The 14,983-nt window shown below is 37.5% G+C and overlaps 1 protein-coding gene across 2 annotated transcripts; it reads right to left on the reverse strand.

The window, feature by feature from the left end:
- Positions 1 to 291: 291 nt before the first annotated feature.
- Positions 292 to 12,439, reverse strand: LOC127807450 (uncharacterized). Of its 2 annotated transcripts, none has more exons than XM_052345301.1 (9): positions 12,042 to 12,439; positions 10,270 to 10,497; positions 10,013 to 10,134; positions 9,751 to 9,811; positions 9,173 to 9,313; positions 7,595 to 7,702; positions 7,112 to 7,340; positions 6,855 to 7,016; positions 292 to 616 (listed from the first exon to the last, which is right to left on the reverse strand). In XM_052345301.1, the coding sequence occupies exons 1-9, from the start codon at positions 12,177 to 12,179 to the stop codon at positions 534 to 536; spliced, it is 1,272 nt and encodes a 423-aa protein (XP_052201261.1). In that variant the 5' UTR covers positions 12,180 to 12,439; the 3' UTR covers positions 292 to 533. The 2 variants fall into 2 exon arrangements, with proteins under 2 accessions (XP_052201261.1, XP_052201260.1); XM_052345300.1 differs by having other exon boundaries at positions 6,765 to 7,016; positions 12,042 to 12,438.
- Positions 12,440 to 14,983: the final 2,544 nt, after the last annotated feature.

Here is a 14,983-nt window from a genome sequence, read left to right on the forward strand (position 1 = left end):
TACAAATTTTTTTTCAAGAAGAAAATGTTTTTAACGATTAAGATTGAGACTATTGTTATCCAACATACACATACTAGTCAAATCGAAAAGGAATAAGACCAATACAAGCATAAAAGGAATAAGACAAATTTAGTTTAAGCAAACTTCATATAGAACTGTTCTTACAAGGATCAGTAACCAAATGCTGAATGCCTCTACATAATCATAATATTGAATTCTAGATCTAAAATTGGCAGTTCAATAGATAAACCCTAAAGTCCCTCCAACAACCATATGTTATTTTCCATCTACTTTGTTTTATTGGGGGGGGGGGGGGGGGGGGAGGCTTGTAAAGGAAAATGAACATTTATTGATTTTACTTGTTGATATGAACTGCAAACTCTTGTTTCCGTTGCAGTCCGAGAAAGTAAACCTGTAGAATGATATTTACAAGACCTCCACAATAAGCCAGCTCGCTGGCTACTCGAGTATTTGATTCCATGGTACTAGGTTCTGTACTGTCAATTAGAAATAAAAGTATCTCGGATTCTCGGTCAATCAAGCTTGTGTTTTCGGAGACAATGCAGGATGAGCGAGGTAACTGTGTAGACAAGAACTATCACAGCAAGGAGGAACACTGCCACCATGGAGAAACATCAAGTCAGTAACATAAAAGAAGCTGCACTCACAAATAGATGATGCATGGTCTTGCAATTGTCAATATAATTATATAATTTTTTAAGGAATTGCCAAACAACTACAACAAAGCAATAGCTTTAGTTTTTTGATACGCAACAAAATAGAGGCACCATGAATTGGTACCTATGTCTTGTTTTAGTTTATTTTCTACAATCAATTTGTATTTTACCATTTCAATAATCAAACAATGCTCATTAAACATTTCTCAGTTTGACGATAAGATCCATAACAGTTCACCAATATTCAACTTTACCTCAATGCATAAGCTGACAGTCCATAAAAAATTCTGCTCTCTTTAGGCGCAAGACCTCTCAACATGTTCTTTATCATTTTTCAATTTGGAATAATACTCTGGTAATCTCTCAAACATGACTAAACAATTCATAAGCGGGGCATAAAAAAGTAGCATTTCCTTCACTTACTGGATAGTCCATTCTAGTTAAGCTATCGTATACTTTGCACAAATAAAGTGAAAAATATGAAACTATTCTATAAATAAGTAACATTCTTCTTTGTTTTTCTTTCCCCCGCTTAACATTTCATTTTGTTTATTATCTAATTAAGCAATCTGAATTGGCCTACATGACTGAGCAAGCATTCTAACCAGGCATGAGACAAGAACATAGAGAAAGAAATATGATGTGAACCATGCCGCCAAACAACAAGACAAAGGGCAATAACATATAAGGTCCTAAACAAAAGTGAGAATCCAATTAAAGGAGCAAACAAGTAAAATGGGAAGAACTTGTTTTTTGATTTTATTTATTTATCTTTCTTTTTTTTTTTTTTTTTGGGGGGGGGGGGGGGGGGGGGGGGGGAGAACAGACAGAAAAATGTGATGTATAAACCCCTGCACTCTTGCACAGTTTGTGAAATGCCACAATAATGTTACCATCCAGTGCTATTGTTCCTAGGTTGATTGTGAGAGTGATTGGAAGAGAAAACTTGAGAGATTAGCCTCTCAATTATATTATTTAAAGCCTAATTACAATCAATGATGGAGCTAATCATGGGATAAGTATAGATCTTGAGGATAATTACCAGCTGATTATATACAAATTCTATACATGGAAGATTATGACATCTCATAAATTTCATACTCTCCCTCAAGCTAGAGCATATATATCGTATGCGTCAAGTTTGTTACAAATGTAGTTTATCCAAGGACTCCTGAGTGACTTTGTAAAGGTATCTGTTAGTTGATCATTGGAGCTGACAAACTCAGTGACAATAACACCTTCAACTAGTTTTTTTCTGATAAAGTGACAGTCAATCTCAATATGTTTGGTCCTTTCATGAAATACTAGATTTGAGGCAATAAGGAGAGCAACCTGATTATCACACACAACTTTCATAAGAGACGTTCAACACAACTTTAGTTCTTGAAGAAGTTGTCTAAACCATATAAGCTCAAATGTTGCATTAGCCATGGCTCGGTACTTTGCTTCAGCACTTGACTTTGCTACCACATTCTGCTTTTTGCTTTTCCAAGAAACAAAATTACCTCCAATCTTAACACAATACCTTGAAGTAGATCTCCAATCAGAGGGAGATCCTGCCAAATCAGCATCTGAATAGCACCAAATCTCTAAATGTCCCCTATCCTCACAAAGAAATCCTTTCCCTGGTGCACTCTTGATATACTTCAGAATACGGAGAACAACATCCTGGTTAGAATTGCATGGGGAGTTGAGAAACTAACTAATCACATTCACAGCAAAAGAGATGTCTGGTCTTGTTACTATTTAGATCCACCAGTCTTTGATATCTTCCAAGGTCTGACAATGGCTCACCCTGACCTAGTAGAAGTTTGATGTTAGGATCCATTGGAGTGTCAACTGGTTTTGAATCTAATAGACCAGTTTCTTCCAGGATATCCAATGCATACTTTCGTCGTGATATAGAAATGCCATCTCTCAACTGAGCCACCTCAATACCCAAGAAGTATCTAAGCTACCCCATATCTTTTATCTGAAAATGTTTGAACAAATGTTCCTTTAGATGTTGTATGCCTTCCTGATCACTCCTAGTGTCATCTACATAAACCACGAGGTAGATGCATTGCTGTGATGGTGAGTGTCGATAAAAAATAGAGTGATCGGCTTCACTCCAAGTCATCCCAAAGGCCTGAACCACAGTACAAAACTAGCCAAACCATGCTTGCGGAGATTGTTTCAATAGTGACTTACGAAGTTTGCAAACTAATCCAGACCCCCCCTGAGCAACACACTCAGGTGGTTGCTCCATGTATACTTCTTCCTGCAAGTTACCATGAAGAAATGCATTTTTAATATCAAGTTAGTGGAGTGACCAATAATGCAAAGCAACCAAAGAAAGGAATAGACGACTACAGGCCATCTTGGCCACTGGAAAGAAGGTATCACTACTGTAATCCAACCCGTATATCTGAATATACCCTTTAGCGACCAAACACGCTTTGAGGTGATCAACGGTTCCATCAAGGCCAATCTGAGGAGTAAAAATCCATTGACACCCAACAATAGTCTTTCCTGACAGCAGAGGAACCAGGTCCCATGTCACATTAGAGTGCAAGGCTTCCATCTCATTAAGCATCCTAGCGCCAACTAAGATGGGATAAAACTTCAGTTGTATCTTTAGGAATAAGGACAAAAGAAAGACTCGAAACAAGGGCACAATAGGTAGGTAATAGGCGGTCATACTTCAAAAACTGATAAATAGGGTAAGGATTAAGAGTAGACCGTTTATCTTTGCGTTGGGCAATAGGGAGACTATCTATGTCTAGATCCATGGGAGGAGGGACGTCTGGCGAAGGGAGTGAGTCCACATGGGTCGGTGCAATCGGTGGGCTAATACCGTTAGCAGGACAAGGACGACGATGGTAAGTGAGAAGAGGAGGATAGATGGAAGAAGAAATAAGCGAATCCCCTAAAGACAAGGAAGGGGAATAAAAGGGAATGGGCAAAACTTGATCGATGCGTTGCAAGTCGGGTTGAGTAACTGGAAAGAAGGACTGCAATTCAAAGAAAGTAACATCAGCAGACATGATGTATCTGCATAACCCAGGAGAATAACATTTGTAGCCTTTTTGTAACTAAGAATAGCCCAAGAAAATGCATTTAAGAGCCTTAGCAGCAAGCTTATCCTGTCCAGGAGAGAGACAATGCACAAAAAAACACAACCAAAGGCACAAAGGGGAAGGAAAGAAAGCGGCTGAGTAGGAAACAAAATACAATGAGGGATTTGATCCAGCAGAATAGAAGAAGGCATGCGATTAATAAGATAACAGGCAATGAGAACTGCATCACCCTAGAATTGAGAAGGAAGATTGGCATGCAATAATAGAGTTCGGGCAGTCTCAATCAAATGACGATTTTTCCTTTCAACGACGTCATTCTGTTGTGGAGTATATGAACAAAAAGATTGATGTAAAATGCCCTAAGTAGCCATTAATGTTGTAAATTGAGAGGAAAAATATTATGGAGCATTATCACTGCGTAAGGTACAAATGGTTTTTCCAAATTAAGTCTTTATTTCAGCACAAAAGGTTTGAAATATGAAAAATAATTATGAACGACTTTTCAATAAGAAGAGCCAAGTACAATGAGAATAGTCATCAATGAAGGTAACAAAGTAAGAAAAACCCAAAGTAGATTAAACACGACTAGGACCCTATACATCCGTGTGAATAATAGAAAAAGGGGATTCAGCTCTATTGGAGACATGATGAGGAAAATGACTACGACTGTGCTTTCCATGTTGACAGGACTCACAATTGAAAACAGATAAAGAAGATAAACTTGGAACCAATTGCTTGAATTTAGAGAGACTCGAGTGACCAGGGTGATGATGGAGGAGCTCGAGAGAGGTGATACTAGTGCAAGCTACTAGTGGACTAGGTGCAACCAAATGGTAGTGACCCCGTGACTCATGCCCGGCACCAATCGTCCACCCCGTACCCTAGTCCTGTACATAAACAAAGTTAGGAATGAAGGTGACTGAGCAGTTAAGGGTTTTAATGAGCTAGCTAACTGAAATCAAATTAAAAAGACTACCAGGGACATATAAACAGAATTTAAAGATAAAGACGAGGTGGGTGCCGTTTGGCCTATCCCTTTAACTGCAATTTTGGTGCCATCAGGCAGAGTAACAGTAGGCAAGGTATCAGAATAGGTAAGTGAGGAGAAAAGAAGTTCATTACCACACATATGGTCAGTGGCACTAGAATCTATAATCCAAGGACTAAGAGATGGGCCTTTAGCAACACAAGTAACAGGATTACTGGGATGAGACTGCTGGGTGGCTTGGAACTTTAGGAAAGCATCATAATCGGCTGCAGACATAGGTATTAACTGCGAATCCAATGGAGACAGGGCAAGACTAAGATCACTTTGAAATGCATTAGCTACACTGATAGATGATGCAAGCGGAGCAGCTCGACAACCACGTTTCTTCCAACATTTTTCCTCAAGATGACCCATTTTCTTACAAAAGGTACACTGTGGACGTGGAGACTATTATTACATCCTTTGTTTCCTCCTAAGTTGGAAGCCTGAGACACAAGAGCTGAAGATTGAGCTAGAGGGACAACAATAGAGGAAGAGGACATACCATGCGCACATGTCATGTTTAGCAACCTTTTGAAAGAGTCCTTCATGGTAAGATTAGTGGAGTTGGTCAAGATTTGATGCCTGATGGCGTCAAATTCCGATTTCAATCCAGAGAAAGCAATAATCATGAAAAACTTATCTCTTTAGGCAATCTGTTTGGTGCGGGTCGTAGTAAGAGGAAGAAGAGCATCAAATTCTTGCATGAGTGCGCACCTGCCCCAAATAAGATTCCATTGATGTCCCTTGCTGGAGATTCTTGATATTGGAGACCACAGTACACAAGCGTTGGATACCATTTGTATAGCACTCTTCGGTTTCCTTCCATACGTTAACATGAGTTTCAAAGGGGCGAAAGAGTTGCACGATTGATGGATCAATGGATTGCCATAGGATGTTGCATAATTGGGCATCAACTTGTTCCCATCTAGCCCGTTGGCTGCCAGCACACTTTCAGCCTTTGTGGTAAGATGATCAGCTTGGTCTTATCCTTTGAACCACATTTTAACAAAGGCTGCCCATAAGAGATAATTGGAAGACCCTATCAACTTGACAATAGTAATGTTAGTTGTCTCGAGATTGGAGACAGTAAAGGGTTGATAGGCAGCAGAGGCATCAGATGCTAAAATGAACGTACCACAGCAGAGATAGTGTTACTAAGGTCAGACATAGCGAGGGTTTTGAGACAGGGATGGGTTGGGAGTGTATCGGAGGTCCGATATGGAGTGGTCGGAGGCAAGACAGCAACGAACGCGCCTACATGCGTCACCGCGTGGAGGCAAAGGCAATCTGTGTGCAGTGGCATGTGGGGGTGCATGGCTTTTTCGATGGTTGCGCAACTCCAAGGGTTAGCAAATCTGGAGATTCTAAGGATGATGGTATGGTTGGCTTTTCGAAAATACCACCGAACAACGTGCTAATAGATTCGGCCAGTTGTGGGTAGAAGAAAAGCTAGGGTTTGGGTTCCGCTAGAAATGGAGACACAACGGGGGATTTTTAGGGTTTTCTCAACACAAGCTCTGATACAATGTGAGAGTGATTGGGAGAGAAAACTTGAGAGATTAGCCTCTCAATTCTATTATTTATAGGCTAATTACAATCAATGATGGAGCTAATCATGGAATAATTACAAATCTTGAGGATAATTACAGCCCAGCTAATTACCCTAAGTATCATCTAATCACCAGCTGATTATATACATATTCTATATTAGCCTCTCAATTCTATTATTTATAGGATAATTACAATCAATGATGAAGCTAATCATGGGATAATTACAGATCCTGAGGATAATTACAGCCAAGCTAATTACCCTAATTATCATCTAATCACCAGCTGATTATATACAGATTCTATACATGGAAGATTATGACATCTCATAAATCTCACATTGATAAATAATCAAAACTTCACAAAGAGCAAATAGAATTTCAACAAGCTGCATATGAACTACAGAATTGGAGATATTTAGAAACAATATGGAAGTTTAAGATTGTTTACCAGCAAGAGAGTAAAAGATGAAGATAGCCAGGCGATGCCTGTCGATCCATGGAAGGGTAACTTCAGGAGAGCAGTGTTTCCGATATTCACCTGCTTTACTGGTGGCTTTAGAGTCAAGGCTTCCAAATTGGAGTTCTAGTAATGAGCTGTTAACACTTGTAACAGGCAATCCATTTACATCCCTCACTTCAAATTTCAAATTGACTGGAGTAGTGTCCCAATTAATCTCTATCACTCCGAAATTTGGTTGGCCTATAAGCACACATTCAATATTAAATTCTAAAGATCTATTCAACACATTCCTGCAAAGGGTTCACGCAAGCACAAAAAATCTATTGAAAGCATACCAGATGTGCATGATCTGTATCTGCAGTTTCTATCCAGAACTCTCATTGTACTTGGGGTCAACCATGCCAGAAACCTCACTATAAAATGTAATGGCGGTGGAAGAGCCTTCTCAACAGCTTGGGTAAGCCCACTTGAGGTTATATCATACAGTGGATATCCACTCGCACAGTCATATCTTGTAATTTCTCCGAAGTGAACATCTCCACTTATGAAGAAGACCCCATCCCTCTATGCCAGGTTGGGAAGGGAATTGCAAAGGGAGATGTACAAGAGTAAATCATTTGAATAAAAAGGATAAGAAATAGCTGCTATCATATTTTGGAGGCCAAATGAAGAAAAGGAAAGAAGAAACAAATAGAAAATCTTCAAGAAATTCGCAGTGGTTGTCTAAGAAAACATAAGTACCTTATTAGTGAAAGAAATTCAGTTCAAACACGTGAAACTTAAAGCAGCCATCTCTTGAATAAGCAGGAGATAATCACCTTACTATCAGCAATTAACTTAAAAAGACGAGTCCTCTCTTTTGGGAAACGTCCCCATGACTCCATATCAAACAAAGGGCCAGTTGTTGCAGAGAGATTTGATATGACCTGAAAGAAGACATGTAAGCCACTATGTAAATAGAACTGAAAAGAAAACCTCTGAATTCTCAAGCGACTAGACAGAAATGTATAAGGGTTATAAATGCAAAACTAGATTCATGCAGTTTGTCTACCATCATTGTTAGATAAGTAATAATGCCATTATATGGAGGCTGCCAAAAAGGGAGCGAAGCTTTGTAGAGTGGAGAAAAGAAGAGAATGAAACAAAGCCTATTTATCTAGAGCATCGTCATTCAAAAAAAAAAAAAGAAAGATAGTAGATAGATTGATGGTTTGCCTACCATCATTGTCAGGCAAGTAATGATAACATAATATGGAGGTTGCCATAAAGGGAGCAAAGATTTGTAGAAAGGAGAAAAGAAGACAATGAAGCAAAGCCTATTTATCTAGAGAAAACTATCATTCAACAATGGGGAAAAAAAAGATAGATATAGATATAGTAACACACACACACATTGTTATCCATTTATCAACTGAAAATGTCAAGCAACATCTCAGACAAAACCTATGACCACGCTAGCTATCAAGCCAAAAACTCATCCTCAAACATTATCCAACCCAAAATGGAATCGAGTTAAAATGTGTGTTGCAACTGACATAATGCTCCTCCATAACCCGAGCCCGAAAGGAGATCTAATGCTACTCACTGACCAACACTCCATAGACATCTGGACTTGCACTATACACCTACTTTGGTATCCATCTCTGTCAAAGGCAACCCTTCACAATCATTAGCCCAATGGGACTTCATCAAACATCCTAGCATCCTAAGACCTACACCTACCCCTGAAGGAGTTGCACAAACCTTACCCTCTTTCTTGAGTGATACTTAGTTTATCCCTAATATCTGCAAACAAAGAAGTTCTCTAAAAATTTCTCAAGCCCAATAACCATCAAGGAAGGGACAGAAAAAGAAGGCTCAAAAGAGTACTCCAGATGATAGCTGAGGCTACCTCTCTTTAGCAAATACTTCCATTTCTAATAACCCAACCTTCAGTCACATCTAACCATCAATAAAAGCCTGTTTGACCATATGGTGGAGAAGGAGAAAAGCTATTTTTTTTTTTATAACAAAAGCTCTTTTATGTATTTTGTTAGTGTTTGGCCAAAATTAAAACATGCTTTTATGCTGAAGCAAACAGGCAATTTATAGCTTCTGTTGCATAGAAGCAGAAAATAAAATTATTATTTGACAAAATTAATCTCAATAAACTTTTAAAATTATTATTTGACAAAATTAATCTCAATGAACTTATAAAATTATATAAAGAGGTTTGTTGATGTATTTCATGATTTTGATCATACTGATGTCAATTTGAAAATTAATTCTAATAAACTTTCATGTAATATTTGTATTTTTTTGTTGAACATGTCTGATTTGGGTATTAAATTATAAAGCTTATTATTGTCTTAAATTAGAAACATTATTTATATTTATAACCAAGCAATAAACATTACCTGAATAGAAGATCCAATAATTGTGATGGCTGATGCAGGCCCCTTCAACTCCTTTTCCAACCATGTCCATTGCAAATTTCCCAAAATAGTTCCATCGCTAAACAGAGGGTCTCTGTGATATCTTGTGTCCAAAAGAATAACCTGAAGATGTTTATCACCCATATTTAGATAAAAGGTATGCTCTAGGTCTGTAACCATGCATATAGAAAATGGGTTTCCAGTTGAAGTGGAACCAGTACCCAGAAAATGGACTTTTCAAGGGCAACAAACTGAAAGTAACAAGGGCCAAATAGTAAAACATTACAATGAGTGAAGTGCATCTCTTGAACTATAAAAAATGAAAAGACAAGAAAAGTGGGCAGTGTTTCAGGTGCTCTCAGCCTGGGCCTAGTTAGAATAAAATGTACACAACCTTAACACCGCATGTGCAGAGGTTCCCTTTCCATGTTTTGAACCCACATGATGTCCGGGTCAGGGTCAAAATGGTGCATTCAGTGTTGAACCAAGAAGAGACCTCAAATGATATAAAAAAAAAAGAGTAACAGAAAAACTTGTTCAATGTTACTCAAATTCAATACCTTGACTTTTCTACCGGCTGGACCAAACATGTAAGATGTGTAAACACCAGCCTGCTTACGCCTGCAACAATTAAGGCATCCATATAATTCATCAGCAGCAGAAGTCACACAAAGAAATGTAATTCTTGCTAACTCTTCTTGTGACGCAGAGTACTACTTAAGACAAACTTTCATACTTTGAAAGGCTTTGTATCCTTAGCCAGTTTCTTAATAAATAACAAGACATACCCAAAATCACAGAATTGTAAACTTTTTTTATCACCTTGGGCTATCTTGAGGTTCATCCAAGAAATCCAGCATAAGCCTTTGGTTAGTAATCTTTCCACTAAATTCTTTTCCTGCATCATTTAATCCATAGTCATGGTCATCCCATGTACCAATTACCTACAAGTTTCAGATATTGGCAGGTCAGTAGAAGTTATCCTAAAATCTCCCATCAAAAATGCTTATCATAATCTACATCATGATATTATTCAAAAAGAAAAAATTTAAAATATGGTAGAGCATTAAATTAAGGACCTTTGCAGTCTCTCTAAGACGGATGTAACCATGATTGCTCTTAGCCTTATCATATCTGGCTTGCATCTCCTTCCCAGAAGATGGAATGAATCTGGGAGCATTCTTCCATGGCCCAATTGTCCTTTCCTGGCCAAATAACTTGAAAGGGCGCCTGATGTCCCCATAAATGTTGTCACCCAGCCAAATAAACACTTGAGGATCAAAGTCAAGAATTGCATTCCATATTGGCTGCAGACAACCACTTATTATGAGTGATTTACAAAACCAACCTGATTCTAATAAAAATGCCACATAGTTGTGTTGTCTCGTCAATGGTAAAACAAAAAAATGCCCTAAACGTATATACATTTTTATATATATTACAACTTCAATGGTAAAACACATTGATGGAGAAATGGAAGGACAGAGGAAAAGAAGTAAGCTTTGTAAAGGAAATAAAATTGGTGGTGATAAGACCATACTATTTGAATGGTTGCAAGTAAACTCATAAAATGTTTGTATGACTTTACCTGATTAAAATGGAAACAGGCAATAGGATTGCTAATGTGATTGCTATCTTTGAATCAGTTTAAAACAAAGACAATGTAGTACACAAAATGCACAATTTTTTATAGCGAAGTTTAAAAGTAAAGTGTGAAATTAGGGTTAGGAGGTTAAATGATTCACCGAGTGAAACAATTTTCAGAACATTCTCTAGACTAACACTAAGAAATGCAGGTAAATGAATGTTTCATAAATGTGTTGTATCTCCAATGGGAAGAGGCAGAATTAGCCTGTGATGGAATAAAATAGAACCTTACAGCAAATTATTTAAACAATCAACTAGGAATGTCCAAAATCCAAACAAAATTGTGAAACTTCATGCTCCGATTTGAAGATCATGGCACACTTGAAGAAGGTCCAAGGCAATAATATTGTTATTGATCAGCAGCAAGCTTTGCTATTTATTTAGTAAATAAACCTTTGAAGATCATGACACACTTGAAGAAGGTCCCAAGGCAATAATATTGTAATTGATCAGCAGCGAGCTTTGCTATTTATTTAGTAAATAAACCAAAAATGGCATCAGATTAATGGATTCCTCAGCAGTGTAAGTTAAGAACTCCAGTTGAAAAGAGAAAACAACAGCATGATTAGCACGTGAATAAGGTTATTATTATTATTATTATTATTATTATTATTATTATTATTATAAAACAATGGCAGAAGTTGGTGGACCTTTCCCAAACCTTGCGGCGTGGTGAACTCATGGTTCTACCAGAGAAATAGTTAAGCCAACTTGGATTTTCTTCTCTCCCTCAAGTCTCGCCCAGGAACAACTACGGATTTTCTATGAAATGGGAGATGTAAGGTTGATTTAGTTATATATATAACGTCCATTTCTACAATCATTTGACAGGTTAAAAATCAAAATTGCAACCTCTGCAAAGTCACCAGTCAGTCTTCAAATCATTTCATACAAAACTGTGATCAGTTTCGGTCGATTTGAAACTCTCGACTATGAGTCTGCACAGATCATGCACCAGAAAACTGACCTCCAATAAATTTTAATGATTAGACCTGGCCCTAACGCTTCCTTCACCGTTCTCTTTCTCTAATTCTTTTCACGTAACCACTTAATTGGTTAACATGGCAACAATTTCACAAAACCTGACCACATAGGTCTTCTACGAACATCAGAAGAGAAAGAAAGACGCCTATCGGCTCAAGCGAAAAATAAACGTAGAAGAAAACAACAACATTGAAGAACGAAATTAGAAAGGACTGCGCACCTGGGGAGCGCTTTGGTTAGCGCACGATCCGAATGCAATTCGGTACACCAGAGGCTGCCGCTCCACTTCGGAGGCAGAAGTAAGCAGCAGAACGCTCATTGCAACGGCTCCGGCCACCGCTAACCGCCGCGAAGCCATCTCCGTTTCCCGCTGCCTATCTCCGGTCCGGAGAAACCTCAAAATCTTTTCGATAGTTTTCTATTGTTTTTATTGATTGATGTAACAACAACAGTAATTGCGGGTGCTGCGTTTGTTGTTTTCCCAACAACGGAAATACAACGGTAAATACAGCAGTAGCGTTGTTAGGATGCCAACAAAAGTGAGCTTTTGGAGCGACCGGACAGAATCAGAGTCTCGCATACATCATCAACTCTGGAAGCTGAATGGATCCAGCGGTTGGCCCGGGTCAGGGCTCAGGACCGAAAATTTATTTATAAAAAAATAACAATAATAAAATTAATGCCAAAATGTGAGTGTCTGGCTTATTTAATTGTTTTTCTACTTTCAAAATCATTTGGTACTGTTGTTCCTAAAAAAGTGAGTTTATGCCCAAGTAACAGCAGAAGCCCAAACTCAAATAAAGAGTCCAAAAACCTTATCGAAATAAGAAATTCGCATAAATAAATTATAAGAGAATAAAGTCATTAAATAATAAAGGCTGAGAAATATTATTTTGAATGATCAAGAAACCTAAACAAGAGACTCAATCAAATGACAAGAGTATGACTAAATAACCATTAGTTGAGTAAGGTCTTAGGTTGTTGAGTAAGATTTCTAGAAGACTTTTTGAGATATTGTTTGAGACTTTTAATTGGCTTATTTATCACTTCTTAAGGGACTACGGTAATTGTCGTTAGCAATATATAATAATGAACTTATTTGTGTGATAAATTTGCAAAATACTTGATTGGAAGGATGTGAGCGAGATTAGATAACCCAAGGATTAGCCGAGTGATTGAGGTTGAAACTTAATGACTTCACTCTAGAGTTCCTCTTGATGCCATCAAGAGACTTTTTCGAGAATTCATGAGTTACTTGATAATTATTATTTAAAATACTTGTGCTCAAATATTATTCCCTACAAATTTAGAAATGAGCCCGAAATGCCTTAAAAAATATTGTCACTCATTCCACTTGTCAATATCTTTTCCACTATAAATAGAAGACTCATTATCTAGTAAAAGGTACATTCATTACTATGTTTATAATATAACTTTATTTACTTTAGACACAAAATTTACTTAAGCATCAAAGTAAATTGGTCACTGGCTCACTGACATCCCTAACTAGTTTATTTTCTTTAGGTCACTCATAAATTGGTCACCCGTAAACTCTTCATGACACTCTCACATAAAGAGATTAATTGTTATATTTTGACAATAACAAATACCTATTAAGTTAGTTTTTTTTATTTATAAATAACCTCCTAATATATTGTTGTTTGTTAAATATATGCAATATGAACTTATTAAAATAAGCTCTTCATCCAAGTAATTAGAAAATAAGTTCTTAGATGTTATACAGCTATCCCCCTTCAAAACTGGCTCTGAGGCTTTTTTGGCATTTTTAAATAAAAATAAAGCTGCATTCATTAAAATATTGAAATTGAATGCCACTACATTTTATTCATGGCCGTGGCTCTTTTTAGTTCCCAAACAAAGGAAAACTATTTTATATAAAAATACAATTTATATATAAATTTTGGACACACTCAATATTAACAACAAAAATAATTATCATATAAAAAAAAAATATACAAACCATCAATATTTCATTCGATATCACAAAAATGTTATAATTTGGTGTCAAAATGGTATTTTAACTTTCACATGAATAATCAATTGCTTACGTTGAACACAGACTAACAAAGATGGATGTGAGGAGTGTGATTTTATTCACCCCATTTAACAGGAGTTAAAATAACACTCGTCAAAAAACTAATGACCTCTTCTCTCATCTCTCTTCTTATCCAGCAAGCCTTTATTTCTCATTGGCTTAATACATAATTTAGTCCCTGAACTAATCCAAAAAATAACTTTAAAAATATCAACTAAATTGTACTCACTGTTCATCTCTAGACAAAATAATTTATACGCTTTTAGTCCCTAACTTAACCAACATTAACTGAGACGTTAACTTTGCTTAGTCACGTTGCCACGTCATTGACACGTCACTCCTTAGCACTGCCACATCACCACGGCTTAATGTATTTTTTAGTCCTTGGACTAATAAAGAAAATGGCTTTAAGGATTTCAATTAAATTGTACTCACTATTTATCTCTGAACAAAATAATTTTATACACTTTTAGTCTCTAACTTAACCGACGTTAACTGAGACGTTAATTTTGCCTTGCCACGCTGCCACGTCATTACCATGTCACTCATAATATTAACGTCTGCTATCCATATTTTTATTAAAAAAATAAAAACAACTTCAACACATACCCAGCCACGGCTGCCGGCAGCCATGGGGAGCCATTTTTCCCCCTTCTCCTTCTTTCCTCGTTTTGGACCACTCTTGCCTTTGCACCAATCGTTGATTCAGCCATTACCAGTTGCCTCAGAACGACTGGGGGTCAGGGACCCTAAACCCAACAATTAGGGAACGGCTATGGGTCGAGGACCAAGGTTCTGGGGTTCCCCGACCCCTAACAGCTAACAGCCATGGCGGCTAGTCACCCAACCATTAGGTTCCCGGTCCTAGCCACAGTTGGGTCGAGGAACCCAACCTCCCCATGGCCGTGGTCGGGGAGCCCAACTGTGGAGACGTTGTTGTTGTTTTTTTTTTTTTTTCTTATAAAAATATGGACAATAGATGTGGATATTATGAGTGACATGGCAGCGTGACGAGCCAAAATTAACATCTCAGTTAACGTCGGTTAAGTTAAGGACTAAAAGTATATAAAAATTTGTTATTCAAGGATGAATAGTGAGCACAATTT

This window comes from Diospyros lotus, chromosome 8 (assembly GCF_014633365.1).
Source record: "Diospyros lotus cultivar Yz01 chromosome 8, ASM1463336v1, whole genome shotgun sequence".
Lineage (NCBI taxonomy): Eukaryota > Viridiplantae > Streptophyta > Magnoliopsida > Ericales > Ebenaceae > Diospyros > Diospyros lotus.